General features: G+C 43.0%; 4 protein-coding genes and 1 long non-coding RNA gene across 7 annotated transcripts; 1 reads left to right on the top strand and 4 right to left on the bottom strand.

The window, feature by feature from the left end:
- Positions 1–142: 142 nt before the first annotated feature.
- Positions 143–3,291, bottom strand: zbtb2a (zinc finger and BTB domain containing 2a). 2 transcript variants are annotated; one of them, XM_048228800.1, is made up of 3 exons: positions 2,752–3,291; positions 1,648–1,841; positions 143–1,514 (listed from the first exon to the last, which is right to left on the bottom strand). In XM_048228800.1, the coding sequence occupies exons 2-3, from the start codon at positions 1,818–1,820 to the stop codon at positions 263–265; spliced, it is 1,425 nt and encodes a 474-aa protein (XP_048084757.1). In that variant the 5' UTR covers positions 1,821–1,841; positions 2,752–3,291; the 3' UTR covers positions 143–262. The 2 variants fall into 2 exon arrangements, with proteins under 2 accessions (XP_048084757.1, XP_048084758.1); XM_048228801.1 differs by lacking the exon at positions 2,752–3,291 and having other exon boundaries at positions 1,648–2,739.
- Positions 3,292–3,329: 38 nt separating this feature from the next.
- On the bottom strand, positions 3,330–7,022 carry rmnd1 (required for meiotic nuclear division 1 homolog). 2 transcript variants are annotated; one of them, XM_048228806.1, is made up of 12 exons: positions 6,863–7,022; positions 6,029–6,472; positions 5,791–5,899; positions 5,619–5,694; positions 5,347–5,386; positions 5,120–5,220; positions 4,705–4,811; positions 4,533–4,597; positions 4,349–4,425; positions 4,115–4,235; positions 3,801–3,917; positions 3,330–3,422 (listed from the first exon to the last, which is right to left on the bottom strand). In XM_048228806.1, the coding sequence occupies exons 2-12, from the start codon at positions 6,464–6,466 to the stop codon at positions 3,390–3,392; spliced, it is 1,284 nt and encodes a 427-aa protein (XP_048084763.1). In that variant the 5' UTR covers positions 6,467–6,472; positions 6,863–7,022; the 3' UTR covers positions 3,330–3,389. The 2 variants fall into 2 exon arrangements, 1 of the variants encoding a protein (XP_048084763.1); XR_007191909.1 differs by lacking the exon at positions 3,330–3,422 and having other exon boundaries at positions 3,803–3,917; positions 4,115–4,194.
- Positions 7,023–7,982: 960 nt separating this feature from the next.
- On the bottom strand, positions 7,983–11,456 carry LOC125284703 (zinc transporter 1-like). The gene is made up of 2 exons (XM_048228799.1): positions 10,387–11,456; positions 7,983–10,219 (listed from the first exon to the last, which is right to left on the bottom strand). Exons 1-2 carry the CDS (start codon positions 10,949–10,951, stop codon positions 9,351–9,353), a joined length of 1,434 nt encoding a protein of 477 aa, XP_048084756.1. The 5' UTR covers positions 10,952–11,456; the 3' UTR covers positions 7,983–9,350.
- A 47-nt stretch (positions 11,457–11,503) lies between these two features.
- Positions 11,504–17,550, top strand: kif3cb (kinesin family member 3Cb). Its single transcript, XM_048228790.1, has 8 exons — positions 11,504–14,131; positions 14,270–14,371; positions 14,524–14,646; positions 14,881–14,999; positions 15,466–15,582; positions 15,713–15,821; positions 16,383–16,540; positions 16,924–17,550. The coding sequence occupies exons 1-8, from the start codon at positions 12,683–12,685 to the stop codon at positions 17,042–17,044; spliced, it is 2,298 nt and encodes a 765-aa protein (XP_048084747.1). The 5' UTR covers positions 11,504–12,682; the 3' UTR covers positions 17,045–17,550.
- Positions 15,013–16,971, bottom strand: LOC125284710. The gene is made up of 4 exons (XR_007191910.1): positions 16,893–16,971; positions 16,437–16,573; positions 15,697–15,744; positions 15,013–15,494 (listed from the first exon to the last, which is right to left on the bottom strand). It is a non-coding gene; the product is annotated as an uncharacterized LOC125284710 (long non-coding RNA).
- Positions 17,551–17,610: the final 60 nt, after the last annotated feature.

Raw genomic sequence — 17,610 nt, 5'->3', positions numbered from 1 at the left:
GCTCTAAGGTGAGCACTTTTGAGCTACACTATATAAGATGAAGAGTCAAACACAGTTACATAGAATATTATTTACAAAAATCTGTTTATTATCAACAAACTTTATCAAAAATATTAACAGTTTTCAGACAAAAAAATAATCTATATAAAGATGTAAATACAAAAATTAAATATTATGTTGAATAAAGAGAACATAAAATCAATTTACATGAAAACCTGTAAATGTTGTGGCACAAGAAAAAAAGATTTTCGACCCAAGGCTTTCAGCTTTCATTACCATCAGGACGTACTGGACTTGTATCTCTTGAACCATTGCTCTGGGTTGCATCTTGTGGGCGTACAAAACCCTGCGCAGCCACTGCCTGACTGCAGTGATGTTTGAAGACCTCAGCCGGGCTACTGAAGGGGGTGGCACAGGAGTGGCACTTATATGGCCGGCTAGAGGGCAAGAAGAGGGCCTCTGTCTGGCTGCCGTCTACCCCGTCACACAACAGCAGGCACTGGGGGTCCACCATGGTGTAAGCGTCCTGGGAGAGCAGGCGACAGGTGTGGCGCGCCGCCTGACTGGCACGGCAGAAAGACTTGTGGCACGCGCTGCAGCGGTAAGGCTTTCCCGTGTGGGTGTACATGTGCTCGCGCCAGTGGCTCCGCTGCAGGAACTTGCGACCGCAGGTCGGGCACTGGAACCGCCGGCGTTTGGCATCCCCACCCGCGTCCACCGCAGACCCTTCCTCGAGGCGGTCGATATCGGCGATGTCCGAGGGTGGGGGTGTAGAGTCTCCACCCTGCTGAACCACCAGGGCCGGCAACTCCCCGTCACTGTTGACAACATCGCTGTCAGCGCGCGCCGTCTCTTCCTCCGCTTCGGGCTCAGCGAGAGAGCTGTCAGGCGTCATGTCTCCACTTCTATTTCCAACCGGCTCCTGCTCCTGGGGCTGTGAGCTCGCATGCTCCCCCTGCTGGGAGCCCTGTTGCAGGTGAAGGACCATGTGCTCCCTCAACTGACTGCGCTGGGTGAACAGGCTGCTGCAGAGCCTGCACGTGTAGTGCTTCCTGCGGGAGGCGCTGCGCTGAGCCAGGCCCACCTGCACGTATGGTAGTGGGGGGCATGCAGAGGGGGCGGTGGGACTATAGGACACCTTCCTCTCCGCTGACACTTGGGGCGACTCGCAAACAGCCATCTCCACACCTCCAAGCTCCTGTTTGGGAACACAGGCTGAATTTTCAGGGGACAGGAAGGAGGGGTGCTTTCGCTTGCGGGGCGAGGAGGTACTGGAGAGCTGTTCTGAGATCTGGATGCCGTACAGGGAGTTGGTTAGCATAGCAGACTGCACGCTGGGCTGCAGGTCCAGGCTGGCTTCCTGCAGAAGAGGGTAAGCATGCAGAAACTTGACACCCTGCTCCAGTCGCATTGGGTCGATAAGCTGTGGGGTCAGCTTCCCTGTGTACATCAGGTTCAGGAGGTAGCTGAAGATCTCTGGGTGGATGTCTGCCGGCTTCAGACGTACACACTCACTTCAAGAGAGAAAAATATCCTTAATAACTAAACATTCCATGGCAAGTTAACAAAGCCTTTCCAAACTATCTATGTTGTTAATTGTTGTAAGTCAGCAGTACACTAATGGTCATGTCCTTATCAGCAAAGTACCTGTCCTGATGAATGAAAAGCATCCTGAAGTAGTTAGAGAAGGCAGCCAGGACAGCTTTGTGAGCTTTGAAGAAAACATCTCCAACGACGATGGTGCAGTCACACAGGAAGCCAAACTCCCTCTGAGCATTCAGCCTTTGTAGGAGAACCAGACCATGATGGGCCAGCTCCATCCCTGCACCCCTGCAAATGTACTAAGTGAAACACACACACACAGGAAATGTAACAGTCTGTACTCAACAACCTAATATTCTTCAATGAGTACTCATTAACTTAAGGGAGGTTGAGGAGAATACAGAGAATAAAGTATGTATTCATTTCAACACATGGAAAATCCTTTTATTTACGTTTTATTCACCTCGACTGTATACACAGGAAATGTACTGACGTAGCTTCATACAGGTTGAGGCTGCTTTAATAATGTTGTTAGCAGATCTTGCTAACTTCCGATAGACTTCATCGCAATAATTAGATTTTTTCGGACTTTATCACCTCCACTGAATGCACTGACTGTACTTGTAGAGGTGTCCCTTCCCTGGAAGTGTCTTGATGGGTAAATGATTCACTTGGACCATTTTAAATTCTGCTAACCTAGTCCAAGGGAGTCCCATGCACTCGAATGTTAAGTTACAGTTCACCCCCTGGACTCCAGTATTTTCCTTTATTTTACTGTCTATGGAACGGCTAGCTTGTAAGAATGTAAATATTACGAGAAAATCAGGCACACAGTTACAATTTAAGTTTAAAAAGTAACATAATGTAAACATCATGTCCCTGGAGGGTTAACGTTAACATACGTTTACGTCAACAGTGTTGCCACTGTACATTATGTTAACGTCATGTATTCAAAGTCACTGATGATGTCCAAACTAACCATCAGATACTCACTGGAAATGTCAGGCGACAAGACTGCATTCTGGTAAAGTTATTAGGTTTGAGTTAAGGTTACCCAAACGTTATCTATTTACGTTAGAGACGTCCAAAACACAAGAAATTTACATAGCACGGAAACGTTAAGGGAGGCATGCCTCGTTTGTTTCACAATGGGAGATGCGTTCACTTATCAGTGCAGTTTCAATAGTTGCTTAAATATTTTCTACATACCTTATAATAGTTCGTCAAATGTAGATGATAGGACTATGTCAGTAGAGCAGAGCAGTTGTAACAAGTTGTTCTTTTCCTGTGTAAAACGGAGGTACTGGTGGAGGTTTGGGCTTTCCGGAGCATTTACGTTGTGATCACATGACTATTTTGGCGCGTCTTGAGTGTGCTCAGGGCGCCTCAAAAACCGCTTGTTCTCGCGCGCGCGCCCCAGGCTGCTCCCATGCACGGTCCAGTTATATAATAACAATCACCACATTTCACAATAACATACTAGCTTGGCCATGGTGTTATCATGATTATTATACATTATATATAGTATTTATTATTTTCGAAGGTGAATGACATCAGCCTGTCGGCTTTAAGTCAGAACTTTGTAACTTAGTTTTTGAAAAGTGATAGGTTCTTTATTAGTAGTAGTGACAGAGACCTAAACAAGAGAAAACCTCGGATAATTAATTACCTGTTAAAACAAACATTGTGGATATTATTCATTCATCATAATAATTAAAAAACAAAAAAACAAAAATGTAGTACATTAATAGATAGTTTAGTTATTTATTCTTCCAAAGCCCCAAAAAAGCAAAAAAAACAAGGTTGTGCAAATGACAAAGTCTTGTGCCCAGGCCACAAAGTGTTCTTCAGAAGATCACTCTGGCAAGTTCAAACATCACCTAAAAGACAAAAATGGGAACAGTCATGCACCAGCTGTTTATTAAATACAGTTTACATATCTGGGTGAACTTGTTAATTTCTACAGGTTTACTTTCAAAATGGGAAAGCCCTGTATCCTGATGAAATAGGGAAAAAACAGATGAAAAACACTACCACTACATCCTCCAACCATATCTGGAAACTTTATCTGCACAATAATTAAATTGAGTTTATGCCATACTATCGCCCCAAAGTCAGTCTGAAGTTTTAAATACTGCATAACGTAAAACTGTAGGGTATGCCAAACAGTCACAATTGTATTTCCACTACGGTAGACTACTGCATGTTGTACATGTGGTCCTGTGTACAATAGAATCAGGAAGGAAGGAAAGTCTGACCTCAATGGTAATGAGGATGACAATCATCCACTCCAGTCTCAGACTGTGTTTCTCACTCAAGTGGTTCCTCATCAGGTCAGTAAGCTCCGTGCAGTGCTGCAGCTTCTCATTCACAACCTAAAGGAAACATGGACCAGTTAGAAAGGTCAGTTAACACAGAGCAACAGCTCAAGATGAATGTGTGAATCATAAAGTGTTAGGATGGAGTTTACAATCTTGGTAAATCTGCCCTAAATGTAATGTATATAACAACAAAGAACTTTCAACTAAGTGCTTTGTTTTCCACAAAGTCATCCCCATCACAGGTACCCTACCTTGACCCTACGGTTGATGCTGAGGAACTGGCAGGTTTTGTCATACAGCTGCTCAAGGTTTTCTCTGTCCCAGTAGAAGTCTGGGGTGATCAGCAGGTCAGAACTTAGGTTTATACAGTGCCTTCAAGGAGTAAACAAACTATTTCAAACAAACAATAATGATTCTGCCTGGTCAGTGTATGGCCTGTGTTAGGCTAACTCAGTGACTGGTATTACGGTAAGGCTTTCGTTTACCTTAAAGCAAAAAGTTCTCCAGTCTTCTGCAGGACCTCAGACCTCGACAGTTTGACCCTCTGGCCTGATTTCAGCATCTGTGAAGCACAAACACCCAGATTAAAACGAAAAGGATAAAAAAAGTCTGCAAAAGTATTATTGTTTTCTTCCACCAAATACCAATACAAGTTAGCCTGCAAAGTACCTCAGGGATCGACTGGATTGACTCCACAAAATTGTCCAAACAGACTTCCCATATGGCCAACTTAACTAGGATAGAGATGAAGTGTCAGACATAATTTGCCCATCCGGTGTTGGCCATGCAAAGAGAATCTGTGAACATTTAAAAAATGACCAAGGGATCTTTCAACTCTTACCAGATAGAGACAGGGCATTGGAGAAGGCAAACTTTTCCAGAACCAACTGCTCATAGTCCATCTCACCGTTGAGGTGAAAACTCCCACGATGAAGCTTGGAGTTTCCCCTTGGATGAGGCAAATATGATGTCACATGAGGAAACATGGTTGGATCTAAGTACACTAAACGGATTTGAGTCCTTGGGAGCACAGAAAGTGTATTACTAAACTGTACAGTGTCACTCTGGATTAAACTCTCTGCTAAATATCCATGCATGAGTGCAACAATGTGGTGTAAATGACAAATAATGTGATGTGACTGGAACTGAACTATTTACTTACATATTACTGACATAACATACTCTCCAATAGAGTGGTTCATACACTGATATTACATACTATTCAATAGATTAGTTAATACACTGATATTACATACTCCCCAATAGAGTAGTTGATCTCTTCATTTTCCCAGTGAACCAAAGCCACCTCATATGGCTGAATTTCATGCTGTTCCAAGATCCGCATCACAGCTTTCATCTATAGAAGTCAGAACAATTTTGAGATACAACTTATATACGTATTGGCATGCATTGCAAGGGTGGACTTTCGTTTGATAACATTGCAGCCCATACCCTCAGATATATAACATTGTTACACACTTACCGTTTTCTCCTCAACATTCCAGAAAACCACAGATCCTTCCCTACAAAACAAAATAGTTACTTTCACACCAGATTTTCTTGTATGGGACTCCCCCATTCTCTATGCAAGTGCTATGTTTTTTTGTTGTTGTTGATAAGTTGAATTTAAGTTTTGACCACACTGTGTGGAAGCATGCAGTGACAGTTCCTGGTCATAGTAATGGGAAGTTAAATTGTAATGATGGATACCCTTGGTTGTTATCAACATGTAAGTACATACAATTATTATTGTACCTGAAGAAGAACATCATCGCATGGTCATTAGCTTTCAATATGTTGTCCGTTCCAATCACCAGCACATTGGAGGCATCTGAAGTAAGTACATGTTAAATTAATTTCAGTCTCTCTCCAAAACTATTTTCTCTGTTGTTAAACATGACATTGTCAAGTGTTTTAACACACCAACCTCTTGGCAGATCTGTAATTTCATAGAAACCATTGGCTATTAAGTCGTGGCAGAGAGTGGGCAAATGGTACTGGTCCGCTGTTGCAAAAGCAATGCACTGCATTACATCCTGTAAGAAAATGATCAGGGCACAGACAGACAGTAAAACGTACAACCAATATATGCAAGTGTGGTTGGTTTTCAAAAGAGGTAATACTACAGAGCAATGCTTAGAATCGCTGCAGAAGTGGAGTCCTACCGGGTCTTCTTCTGGCAATGGTTGATTTACTCTGGAAGGCTGTTTCGTTCTTGCACCTTTGACGGTCCGTTTAGCAGGCAGGCCTCCCTGTTTCAGCACCGATTTGGTGGCAATAGTTGATCTGAAACGCATCTGCAGACATGCCCTCCATGGTTCTTCTGACAACTTTAACACAGTTGAAGGTCTGTGGCTTATGTTATCCTTGCAGAACAGAGGTTGTAGTACCGATCCATACGTCTGAAGTGCAGTAGTCCCAAATGGGCTGTAATTGCGTACGTAGAGGGGGCGGGTGTACTTAGGCAATCCTACTGGGTACGGCGTAGTCCCGCGCCGAACACAAGGAATATGTTGTGACGTCCCCCAACTAATTGGAGCACAAGTACACAAACCTCTCCTGCCCACAGGCGTAAAAAACATCCATAGAGACCGAGCAGACATCACTACCTGCAAGTTGACGAATAAAGGGTAGCGTTATGAAAAGGGGAATGTGCTCGGCACGTAGTAAGACTGTCTGTCTGGTTGGTTCACAGTAAACTGACCTTGACTTGTTTTAGCTAAACTACCTTACATGCTTCGAGTCTGAAATGCAAAGCATCGTCAAAGACAATATTAATTTGGGGCTAACCCTCCTTTTTGGAAGCCAAACACATGGATAACCAGGAAGTACAAGAAAACACTAAAATAACATAACGTTAGTAAGGTAACAGGCTGACTTGGCTAACGTCAACATGGCTAGCCAGACCAGCTAGGTCAGGTCAGTTGCCAACATTCATTCATCTGCAAACAACTCAGTTGTGTCTAATGCTGCCAACACATGCAGACTGAGCGACATACCTGGCTAACACCTCAGGACACTGTAAACTGTTGTGATACTTCATGGACTGCATTAATGCCAGGTTCAACTGCATAAATGGCAGTTTACAACACCAGCATCCATCCAGACAGCACCAACAATTTAGTTTTTCTCTTTCTTTTTACCAACTGGAAGGTTCATACCGCCGCCTACTGTATTGGAGAGAGAAGGCGAGGTGCTGTATCTTTGTGAATGTGTCATTTTTACCACGGCGTGGCAGAGTTGATCTATTATTGCAGAACCGAAGATATACAGCTCTGCATTATTGTACAGCCGTTCTCCGAGAAGTATAGGCTACTGCACAGTTGATATCTAGTTTTTCTGTTGGCTCATAGGTTAATGCAATGAAAATACATTTATTTTACATTGCAACCATAGCACCATTATTTGCATTATTCAAAGATTATTCAAAGATCCCTTTTTCTAGGCTGTGGGGTACCTATTCACATTCGATTGATAAGAGATATATTCATTGAGAATGGGAAGTAATCATAGACCTAAACTCCTCCTGAGTTTAGTGTGACAATTTAATCAAGTTCCCATTTGCTTTCAAATGTTTAGAAACACTATATCAAAAACACTGTTTATACAAACATAACTAAACAGTGACAAACAATTATTGCTGTCTAACTATGAGCAATATATGAGGCTACTGTGGCCCAGAGAGGTTGGAGGACTGTGGACTTAAGTAGATTGAATGAAAGCCTTTCTCCATTGTTTTAGCACACAGAGCGCTACAGACCACTGAAGTGATTGCATCAGACTGTACTGGGTAAACCTATTGCTCTTGCTTGATCCCCAGCCTTTTCTTTCTAAATATCACAACTGATTGCATCCAGCCACTCATATGCTAGCACAGCAAGGCTGCAGATGAATCAGGACAGAGATTGAGACACAGCCGGTAATAGTGATCACACTGTTGAGTGGATATATACTCGGTAACTGTGTAAACAGTAATACATGGTGCTGGTCTCAAGGTCCATCTGTGAATAAAAAAGGAGAAAAAAAAAACGCTTTGTTTGCTCAGCTGTAAAATACACCACTGACCAGACCAATACATGCCAGCCTTGAATCTTCTCTGCACTTACAAGATTACTCCGATGAAATAAAATCTCTTTATTGTTCAGCAAAAGCAAATATAAAGTAAAAAGGCTAGAGAGATTGCAACTGTTCTAACAAACTGTTTTCGGACGTAGATTTCACTTCTTAACTCATTAAAACATTCTTAATTAGCAAACTAGTCCTTGTAAAGTCATTCACATTTAAAAGGAACTTATAAACAACTCAAACTATAAAAATAAATCAATGGTGATTTTTTTTTTAATGATTACACATAATTGCCAAGAGAAAACTCTTGGTGTGGGTAACTGACTTAAAGCATCATTATGGAATTTTGGTCTAAAACTGACAAGCCACTAATCTAAAAAGCAGGCAAAAACTTTGCAAACATCTCAGACTGCCCAGTTGGCACTGATAAAAGCTCACTAACATGCTAACTTGTGCCTTCTGGTGAGCTGGTGCCTTCTGGTCATTGGCATTGGCTGTGAAGGCTTGTCTTACATTTTAGTGCATGTTCTTACCAGAACAACCTACACAATGAAACTACACAGTGCATAGCCTATGAATAATGACCATCATTAAGATTCATTTGAAGGTAATACCAAAAGTAGTTGCTCATAAAAATAAATCTCAAAATGGTGGCATAGTTTTCCTTTAAATAATGTAACTTTACAAACACTGTCCCACAGTGTTGTATAATAAATTATTTCCAAGAAATTAAATTATATTCTTTAGATCTTGAATCAGGTAAAATTCTGAATATTAGGTTGTATACTTCCTTCAGGTCTATAGAGTTAGATGACATTCTGATTTTTCATGGGCACTTGCTTTTTTTACACTTTGCTTTAAACTAAATTAAAATGAAAATATTACTGACAGAAAATATATAATCCTTATTATTGTTAGATAGTATCTTGCATAAAAATGTTAAGGATAACAGAAGAAGATATCTGAGCGAACAAGAGCATTTCCAGCTGTATATGAATTAAACACTAAGTTTCTCAGATTGCAATCACACAGTTAAGGCTAGATTTCAGATACAGTATTGCTGTTAATGAAACATCAGTGCACAGTAGCTTTATGAACTCCAAAGAGGTAGCTTGTAGCTAGATAATCTGAAAGAGTATTCATCTTTAAAAGTTTTCTTTCTTCTATCTAGCCCAGTTCATGGCTTGTCTTGTTGTCATCTCACATGATGCCCGGAAGGCACATTCACGTCACCTGTTGTTCCAGTCATGAGTTCTAGCCTGTCTGAGTCATAAGTCTGAAGGCTCGGAGAGGAAAATCCCAGCTGATAGGCATCTGATACTCAGGGAGAGGATGACAGACCAAAATAAGAAAGAAAAGAAGCATATCTGTACTTAGCATGTATGAGTCTAAAAATCAATATGAAGGTCCATCTCAGTGGTCTCACACAGCAGACTCTACGTCTCTCTGCAACTTGACCTCAGCCCCCTGCCCCTCTGTGTAAGTCACTGCTGTCCCAGTGTGGGATTGGTACTGGACTTGTGAGTCTGAGGTTCGTCGGGAAGTGGGGGACCCTGCAGACGCGATGATGGTTCCAGTCCCACAGCACTGCTTTGGGGCGCACTGGATGCGGCATGGGAGCTCACACAAAGCATCACCGGATTCTGCCGTGGCGGCACCCCCAAATTCAGGCTGGATGGTGGTGGCGTGGATTCCCTCGTCATGGAACATGCCCTTGATGCGCTTGGCGATGTCCATGTACGCATCGGGATCATGGCACTTGATGTGAGCCGTGGCGATGATGCGGCTGCCGGCCAGCTGCCAGACGTGCAGCTCGTGCACGGCCAGCACGCCCTCCAGGCTGCGCAGACGCTGGCGCAGACGCCGCACGTCCACCTCCTTGGGCACCGTCTGCAGCAGAATGAGTGCCGACTCCCGGAGCAGCGGAAAGGTGGTGTACAACAGGATAAACACCATCAGCACGCACAGGGTGGGGTCAAGGTACAGCACCCAGCAGGGTCCAGCAGAGGGCACCTCTGAGTCAGAGGTCCCGTTAAGGGGCATCAGATGCGGGCAGTGTTGGCTGAAGCAGGGGTTATTGCAAGGGCCTTTCGAAGGACATGACTGCCACACATAGGTGAAGATAAGGGCATTTACCACCACAATGACAGAGCCCAGAGCATCACCGAGCACGTGAAGGAAGACACCACGCATATTGAGCTGAGAGGCAGAGTCCTGAGTGGCCTCAAGGTCCTCCAGATGCACCCCACCATTAAGACGCACCTCTACTTCCTCATTGCAGAGCATGTCAGCTACAAAGAAAGAAAAAACATAACAAAAAATGATCAAATTTTAAAGTTTTTTTTTATAGCTAGGCTATATCTTAAGGAAGTTAACAGTCAAAAGCAGACATGTAGGCTAATATTAAGTAACAAACTGGAAAAGTAGGCTAGGTTATTTAATTGTCAAAACTACTAACCACTTTTCTTCTCGCTGCCGGGGTTCACCACTAGATTACAGGACAGGTCTTCTGATGACCCATCCAGCCTGGATTTTGTGTTACTGGATTTTTCTGATACTTTGTTCGTCTTGGTCCGGTGAGAATGGGAATGAGAGTGAGAGTGCCCATGTCCAGCGTGTTCGTGAAACAGAAAAAGACCCAACAGGTTGACAAGAAGACCAGCGGCACCGACCCAGATGACAGCCCGAGGATTTTCGATTTCATGAGGGACTGTGTAGCGCTCCACAGCCTCCAACAGGATAGTAAAACACAAAGCTGTCAGGAACACCGCATTAACCAAAGCTCCCATCACTTCAGCCCTGATCCAGCCGTAAGTATTCGTAGCAGTGGACTGTGTCATTTCTGCAAAGCGCACCGATATCAGGGCCACAGCTAAAGCTATCACATCCGAAAGCATGTGAAACGAGTCCGAAAGCATGGCAAGAGATGCTGTCATTCGACTGACCACAACTTCGACAATAAAAAACCCAAAAGTTAGCGACAGCATGCACAGTAGCCGCCGGCGTTTAGGTTCCCATGCCATTTCAAACCAGAAAATAGGCCAGTGACAGCAACTAAACTTAACCTCAAAACGAGCTAATTTACCCTGGCAAGTTGTTATTGGTGGTAAGGATAGATTTTCGCTTTAAGCTTTGGAGACGATGTGGTAAGAAGTAAACTATCCGGTCGCTATTGGCAACTCGCGAGACTGACAATCATGCCATTCAAACGACGCAGCAGTTCTTCAACCTATTTTTCTTCTAAATTACACGAAATTCGCCAATATTAAAAGTTAAATAAACACACGCATTAGTCAATGCCACTCAGACGTTGTTGTCCTAGTTCATTGAGTTCAGGGATAGAAGTCGCAGTTTGCACTCGGATCCGATGAAGTTCTACACACGGAGCACGAGAAACACCCTCCTGGATTTCTATTGGTCAAAGATTGCGTAACTTTATGGACAGCTTGGGCTCCTATGATATCAGTAAGCAATTGTTTGTAAATGTAATAGCCTATGTAGGCCTAGGCCTATATGCTATTGTTGACGTAAAAAGATAAAATCGAAAAGAAGTTTGTAAATAGTGTCTTGTTTAAGCAAAACGTTTCAAAATATGTTGCCTCTTTATTAGTCTTTGGCCTAATTAACATTTTTGGTCCAAAATTGACAGTAGGCCTAGGCTAAAATTCAGAAACTCATCACGAGTGATTAGTCAACAACAAAGAGGTGGACTGCTATAGATATTTGGCAAGTCGAAAGTCTAAATAAATAAAATTCAAAATAAATTCAAAATAAATTACACAGCCTTTTGATTTATTTTCTGGTCTGAGAACAAGCATTCCTACTCACAGCTTTCTTTGTGTGGGTATAACATAGGCCTATTTGATATGAGCTCAAGTGGATGAAACACTGAACTAGCAAATGTGCTGCTGAGGTGAAAGAACGATAAACTTTACTCCATATGGCCTGACTAAATTCAGATTATCAAATGCCAGTCCCATTACTTGTATGCAATAGCAACAGACCCAGCCTATTACTAGGCCAATTGGACCTAAACCATCACGTCCATGACACACCCAATAGCATTGCATGCAGTGTGTTGAACTAGTTTAGCCAATTAAGTAGTATGGCTGTAGCCTAAACGGAATTATAAATGCAATGGAAATCTGAAATATCTTGCTATCAAGGTGTTGAACAAATTATACCAAAGTAGCACGCTTATTAGCACTAATAGCTTATATAGCTATTAGTTGCAATATTGCTCTATCCGCATGGATGCCCTTATTTGTCTACATATAGCGAGCCTAATTCATAGACAAAAATATACATGCAAAGGGTAGCCTAGGCTACAAAAGGCTAATCTCACATGACGGTTCCATTAGATTTATTATAGCAGTATTCCTAGGGCGTGGGCTATGAGACGCCTCACAGCCTATCCATTGTCTGCGGAGCAAGGGGGACCACGGAGGTACAGAGGTGGGCTGGGCTGTCAGCGTTGGGTCCTTCCTGTAGCATCCTTTTCATTGTACCATATTCCTTATCAATTATAGCCGTGGCAGCTGAAGATATTAGCATCAAGAATCAAAATGCTCAAGAATCCTTCATCAGTTCACACTGGAATATAAGCGAAGACACCATGCCACAGAGGAGACCATCGCCCTTGAACATAAAATATTTTGGGGGAAATGCATCTAACATCTCCTTAAAGACAGCGAGGAAGCCGGACTTAGAGGTATCATATTATTGTGCAAATTGTGATAGGATACTATTTTGACATGTCGCGGAAGAGTTCAGATAACGTTATGATTCGATTGCGGAGGATGTCTATGGCTAAGAACAGCGAAACGGTGAAGGTGGTAGTTCGATGCCGCCCCATGCAAAAGAAAGAGGAGGCGATGAATCATGAGAAAATAGTGGAGGTAGATGTCAATTTGGGACAGCTTAGGGTGCGTAATCCGAGGGCGCAGCCCGGTGCAATCATGAAAACATTTACATTCGATGCGGTGTATGACACGGCCTCCTCCCAAATTGACCTGTATGACTACACATGTAAACCCCTTGTGGACTCGGTTCTTCTTGGTTTCAATGGAACTATATTTGCCTATGGACAGACGGGGACAGGTAAAACATACACAATGCAGGGTTCGCCAGAGCCTGAAAAGCGTGGAGTCATTCCAAATTCATTTCATCACATTTTCACACACATATCCAGATCTCAAAACCAACGGTATCTAGTGCGTGTCTCCTACATAGAAATTTATCAGGAAGAGATCCGGGACCTGTTGTGCAAAGACAACAACAAGAAACTTGAACTCAAAGAGAATCCTGATTCTGGGGTGTATGTGAAAGACCTCTTGTCAGTGGTGACCAAAAGCATACAAGAAATTGAACATGTGATGGACTTGGGGAATCAATCTCGGTCTGTAGGTTTCACTAAGATGAATGAGCGCAGTTCTCGGTCACACGCCATCTTCATTGTCACCATCGAATGCAGTGAGACAGGCTTGGATGGTGAAGATCACATCCGTGTAGGAAAACTTAACATGGTGGATCTGGCAGGCAGCGAGCGTCAAAGTAAGACCGGGGCCAAAGGAAAGCGCTTCAAGGAAGCTGCAAAGATCAACCTGTCCCTGTCTGCTCTGGGCAATGTCATATCAGCCCTGGTGGATGGCACAAGCACCCATGTCCCATACAGAGACTCCAAACTCACACGGCTGCTGCAGGACTCTCTCGGGGGCAACTCCAAAACAGTAATGGTGGCCACCATTGGCCCCGCATCCTGTAACTACGAGGAGACCATCACAACCCTGCGGTACGCCAACCGGGCCAAGAACATCAAGAACAAGCCGCACATAAATGAGGACCCCAAAGAGGCCCTGCTCAGGGAGTTCCAGGAGGAGATTGCCCGTCTGAAAGCACAACTTGAAGAGCGAGGGATGCTGGCTAAAGAGAGGAGGAGGAAGAGGAGAGACAGCATGAGGATGAAGAGAAGCCTGAGCAGCGGGGAGGTGGAAAAGCCGCAAGGGGGTTACGTGGACGTGGTGGAGACCGTACAGGAGGAGAGGGATGGAGATGAGACGGAGAGGAAAGCAGAAAAACTCAAGTACAGGAAAAGTGTAAATGGGAACTTAGAGATGTTCCGGCTTCCTGAAGAGAATGAGAAGACTGTAGAGGAGCTACAGAAAGAGCAAGAGGCCATGGAACTCATCATAGAGAAATATAAGGTGAGAGAATTGGGTATGTGGATTCATAGTAGTCCAAACATTTCGTGAATCCTGTGGGTGAGGCGACAAGTTTGGTTGTTAGTTTTTCTCCATCAGTGAAATCTGTTTATCCCAACCTTATTTTCTATTTTCCTCCAGTCTATGGAAAGCAAGCTGTTGGTCGGTGGTAAGAATATTGTGGACCACACTAATGAGCAACAGAAAATGTTGGAACTGAAAAGGCAAGAAATTACAGAGCAGGTAAGAAACTAGGCTGTACGCTTGTTACATTGGTGCTGAAATGGCCGATGACGCAGGTTTTATTGACTGACTGAGTCACTCTTGCCCTCCCTCCTTCCCTTCCTCCCTCCATCTCACACTCCCTGTGTTCTTTTGTGTCCTCATCGGGGCAGATGAGACAGGAGAGGGAGATGCAACAGCAGATGTTTGAGCAGGATGAGGAAACAGTGGAGCTGATGGAAACCTTCACAACTCTGCAGCAAGAGGTTGAACTTAAGACCAAGAAACTGAAAAAGGTGGAGAAGGAAATTATGAAATTAAACAAAAAAACTGTCATATTCTATAAGTCGCTTTGGACAAAAGCACCTGCTAAGTTACCATAACCATATTAAAAAATATTCCATAAACTACCTGTCATCAGTCTCTGAGGTAATAACAGTCTCCTCTTGAGCCCAGTGAAGGCCTTGAAAGAACTGAATTCTATCCATTTTGGGCTAATGCTTTATGTCTGTCGGTTATTTCGCATACAGTTGTATACAAGGTTGCAGCTGGTGAAGACTGAAATTGGAGATATCATTGATGAGCATGTGGCTACAAGACAGGAGCTGGAACAAACACAACACGAACTGATCAGGGAGATGAAGTTTAAGTAAGCACTAACTTTTACTATTTGTCATCCAATGCACTCTTTCTTTTTCCCCCTTTTTTATGGGACTATGTGCATGCACATATAATTTCAAAATGCAATGCACAGACAAATTCACAAACACATATACAGTATGTGCATAGTTACAAACATCACAAGTAAAATAATCACTTTAGACATATTAGAATCATGTTCTGGCATTAAATAAAGACTAGAATTTAGCTTTGTCACAAGAAGACATATAATTGTACATGTACAACCTCTAGCATGATGATAATACTCATACACACTCACATACACACTCACACTTAAACACACATGCACAAACACAAGTGAATTGTAAGTCCCATCTGAATCATCATTGGCATTAGACTTTGAGTCTGTATGGAAAACATCCAACATTGATCACTGTGTCAAGAAAGGTGGTAATGAACTATATGCCAATAATGTCTGTTATTTGTGGTTCCAGGAATTTGATAATAGAAAATTTCATCCCTCCTGAGGAGAAGAACAAAATGATGAACAGACTGCATTATGACAGTGAAGAGGACCAGTGGAAGATGCTTCCCCTTATTCCCTCAGAGACGTAATGAGAAACAGTTATTACATGACTATATGCTACTCATGTTAGAATTTGTGAGCATGTTCAAAAAAAAAATATTTTCCACATGATGATTCCTGATTCCTAATTGCAACTTACTGCTGTTGTGTTGTAGCCACCGCTGTCGTGTTAAGCGAAGACCAGCATCTGTGGTGGGGTACAAGCGGCCCATCAGTCAATACGCCCAGTCTGTAGCAGCCACAGGAGCGCCTCCCAGATATAGGGTTGGTGGAACCTCATTACATTAACACAATGTTATAATTCCCATTTTTATCCATTTTACCCATTTAGTGCTAAGGACAAAGGGTGACAAAACAACAAAGCTTTGGTGCAATACCAAGCGTTCTGGCCCTTCATATATTGACAGATACACAATTCTGCCTAAAGTGCTCTGTACATATATGCTGATATGAGTCCGCGGTGCATTCCGCTTTCACCGTTAGGTTACATTAGATTCCATTGTTTTCAATGCAATTCCGTACACCAGCGTCAAACTCTGCTGTTGCCACCGTGTAGATTACCATTCAGTTCTAGTTGGTTGGCGCTGCTCAATAAAATCCATTGTTTATCCAATGCTTGCCAGTTAAAAATGTCAGATGTGCATGTCAAGTGACAGGGTACTAATGTTGGCACCTATTTGTGGAGCGCTTAAGACCTTTTTCAGATCAGCCATATTGAAATGAAATAGCAGGGCAAGCACAGGTGTAAATAATTATGTTAATGGATTAGGAATTACTACTGCAACTGTCAATGATATTGAACAGGCCTATTGTGTGATCTTATAGGCAGAGAACATCATGCTGCTGGAGCTGGACATGACTCCACCAGCTATGTTTCACCTGAACTTAAACGGGACCGATCTGATCAGCAGAGACCAACTGCCTGACTTTGTCCACCTTCGAAGGAGAGGCACTGCAACTCGAGTCAGGAAATCACAATCCTGGTGAGACGCCGGAGCTTCTTATGTGTTTTGGTTCTATCCAGAAAAGGGAGGGGGAATAGTGTTACTCACAAGGTCATGTTTTCAAATCTTTAAAGATGTGTTCACAGGCAACAGATATGAGGAATTCTCTTGAGGAGTCTTGTTTGGACAATTGCAATAGATTTGGGGCTCACCCATAATGTTATATTTACTTAGACTGGATAAGGACAGGCGGCGTGAAAGGAATGTAGACTACTGTGCATGCAGGTGTTTCACCATCAAAAGTGAGAGTGAAACATGTAGAGGAACTGCTTAGAAACACCATCTCATGGTGAGCTTGGAGCTCATGGCCCTGCATCTTAAAATCCCCCACCCATCTTTTTGGTTGTCTGTTCTCTCCTCAGGAATCAGGCACCTTGCATGCCCTCGACCTCCTCGGTCTGCTGGCTGGCTCCTGGGTCCCCTCGCAGTTCAGGTTCTCAGGGTGCCTGTGGGTCCACCCTTCCTGCTGAGAAAGAGACTTAACTGAATCATCTATGGATGGACTCCCTGCCTGTATGCATCCCTTCATTCCAAACACATAATCTGCTTCCTCTCCATTGCCAGGGAGAAAGGAAGCAAGACAGGCTAAAATAGCTTTGCATTTACTGTTAGTGTTATTTTTTATTATTTCAAGCCAAGCATTTATATTATTTTGTATTATTTAAAACTGAGCATTTTTTGCCTCTGCAGCTTTGTAAACAACATTTTTAGAAGCTTTCGATACTTGAAAAGCACAAGGGTGTCTGAATGGCTTTAAACCATTATGCATAAAATTAGATATGGAAAATGATCAGCAGCCTTTGTAAACGGTGCAATGTCGAATTATAACTCAGTGGGTGAGAGCTTTGGTAAACAGCTTTATTGTGGCCTGATGTGTGTTTATGTGGGCCAAAGCATTTAAATGGTTTTCTTCTTTCCTGTGAATTGGGGATGCATTGTGTATCTACGTTACCATGTTAACTAGAAAGAAATAGAAAATAATGTCCAAACTGGTCTCTGTTAATGGTTTATAGAAATATGTGCCAAATGTCAATTTGCATGTCACTGCT

This window comes from Alosa alosa, chromosome 19 (genome assembly GCF_017589495.1).
Source record: "Alosa alosa isolate M-15738 ecotype Scorff River chromosome 19, AALO_Geno_1.1, whole genome shotgun sequence".
Lineage (NCBI taxonomy): Eukaryota > Metazoa > Chordata > Actinopteri > Clupeiformes > Clupeidae > Alosa > Alosa alosa.
This window is presented reverse-complemented; position numbering and strand designations above follow the sequence as displayed.

Bases quoted from the DNA above. Each gene is read 5' to 3' on its own strand.
- kif3cb (XM_048228790.1), top strand. From the start codon at position 12,683: ATGTCGCGGAAGAGTTCAGATAACGTTATGATTCGATTGCGGAGGATG. The intron at 14,132-14,269 runs GTGAGAGAATTG...ATTTTCCTCCAG, and splicing joins TCATCATAGAGAAATATAAG to TCTATGGAAAGCAAGCTGTT. The intron at 14,372-14,523 runs GTAAGAAACTAG...TCATCGGGGCAG, and splicing joins GGCAAGAAATTACAGAGCAG to ATGAGACAGGAGAGGGAGAT.
- rmnd1 (XM_048228806.1), bottom strand. From the start codon at position 6,466: ATGTCTGCTCGGTCTCTATGGATGTTTTTTACGCCTGTGGGCAGGAGA. The intron at 4,598-4,704 runs GTAAGAGTTGAA...TCTCTATCCTAG, and splicing joins CAATGCCCTGTCTCTATCTG to TTAAGTTGGCCATATGGGAA. The intron at 3,423-3,800 runs GTCAGACTTTCC...TTTGTCTTTTAG, and splicing joins TCATCCTCATTACCATTGAG to GTGATGTTTGAACTTGCCAG.
- LOC125284703 (XM_048228799.1), bottom strand. From the start codon at position 10,951: ATGGCATGGGAACCTAAACGCCGGCGGCTACTGTGCATGCTGTCGCTA. The intron at 10,220-10,386 runs GTTAGTAGTTTT...CTTTCTTTGTAG, and splicing joins CGGCAGCGAGAAGAAAAGTG to CTGACATGCTCTGCAATGAG.
- zbtb2a (XM_048228800.1), bottom strand. From the start codon at position 1,820: ATGGAGCTGGCCCATCATGGTCTGGTTCTCCTACAAAGGCTGAATGCT. The intron at 1,515-1,647 runs GTACTTTGCTGA...TCTCTCTTGAAG, and splicing joins CTTTTCATTCATCAGGACAG to TGAGTGTGTACGTCTGAAGC.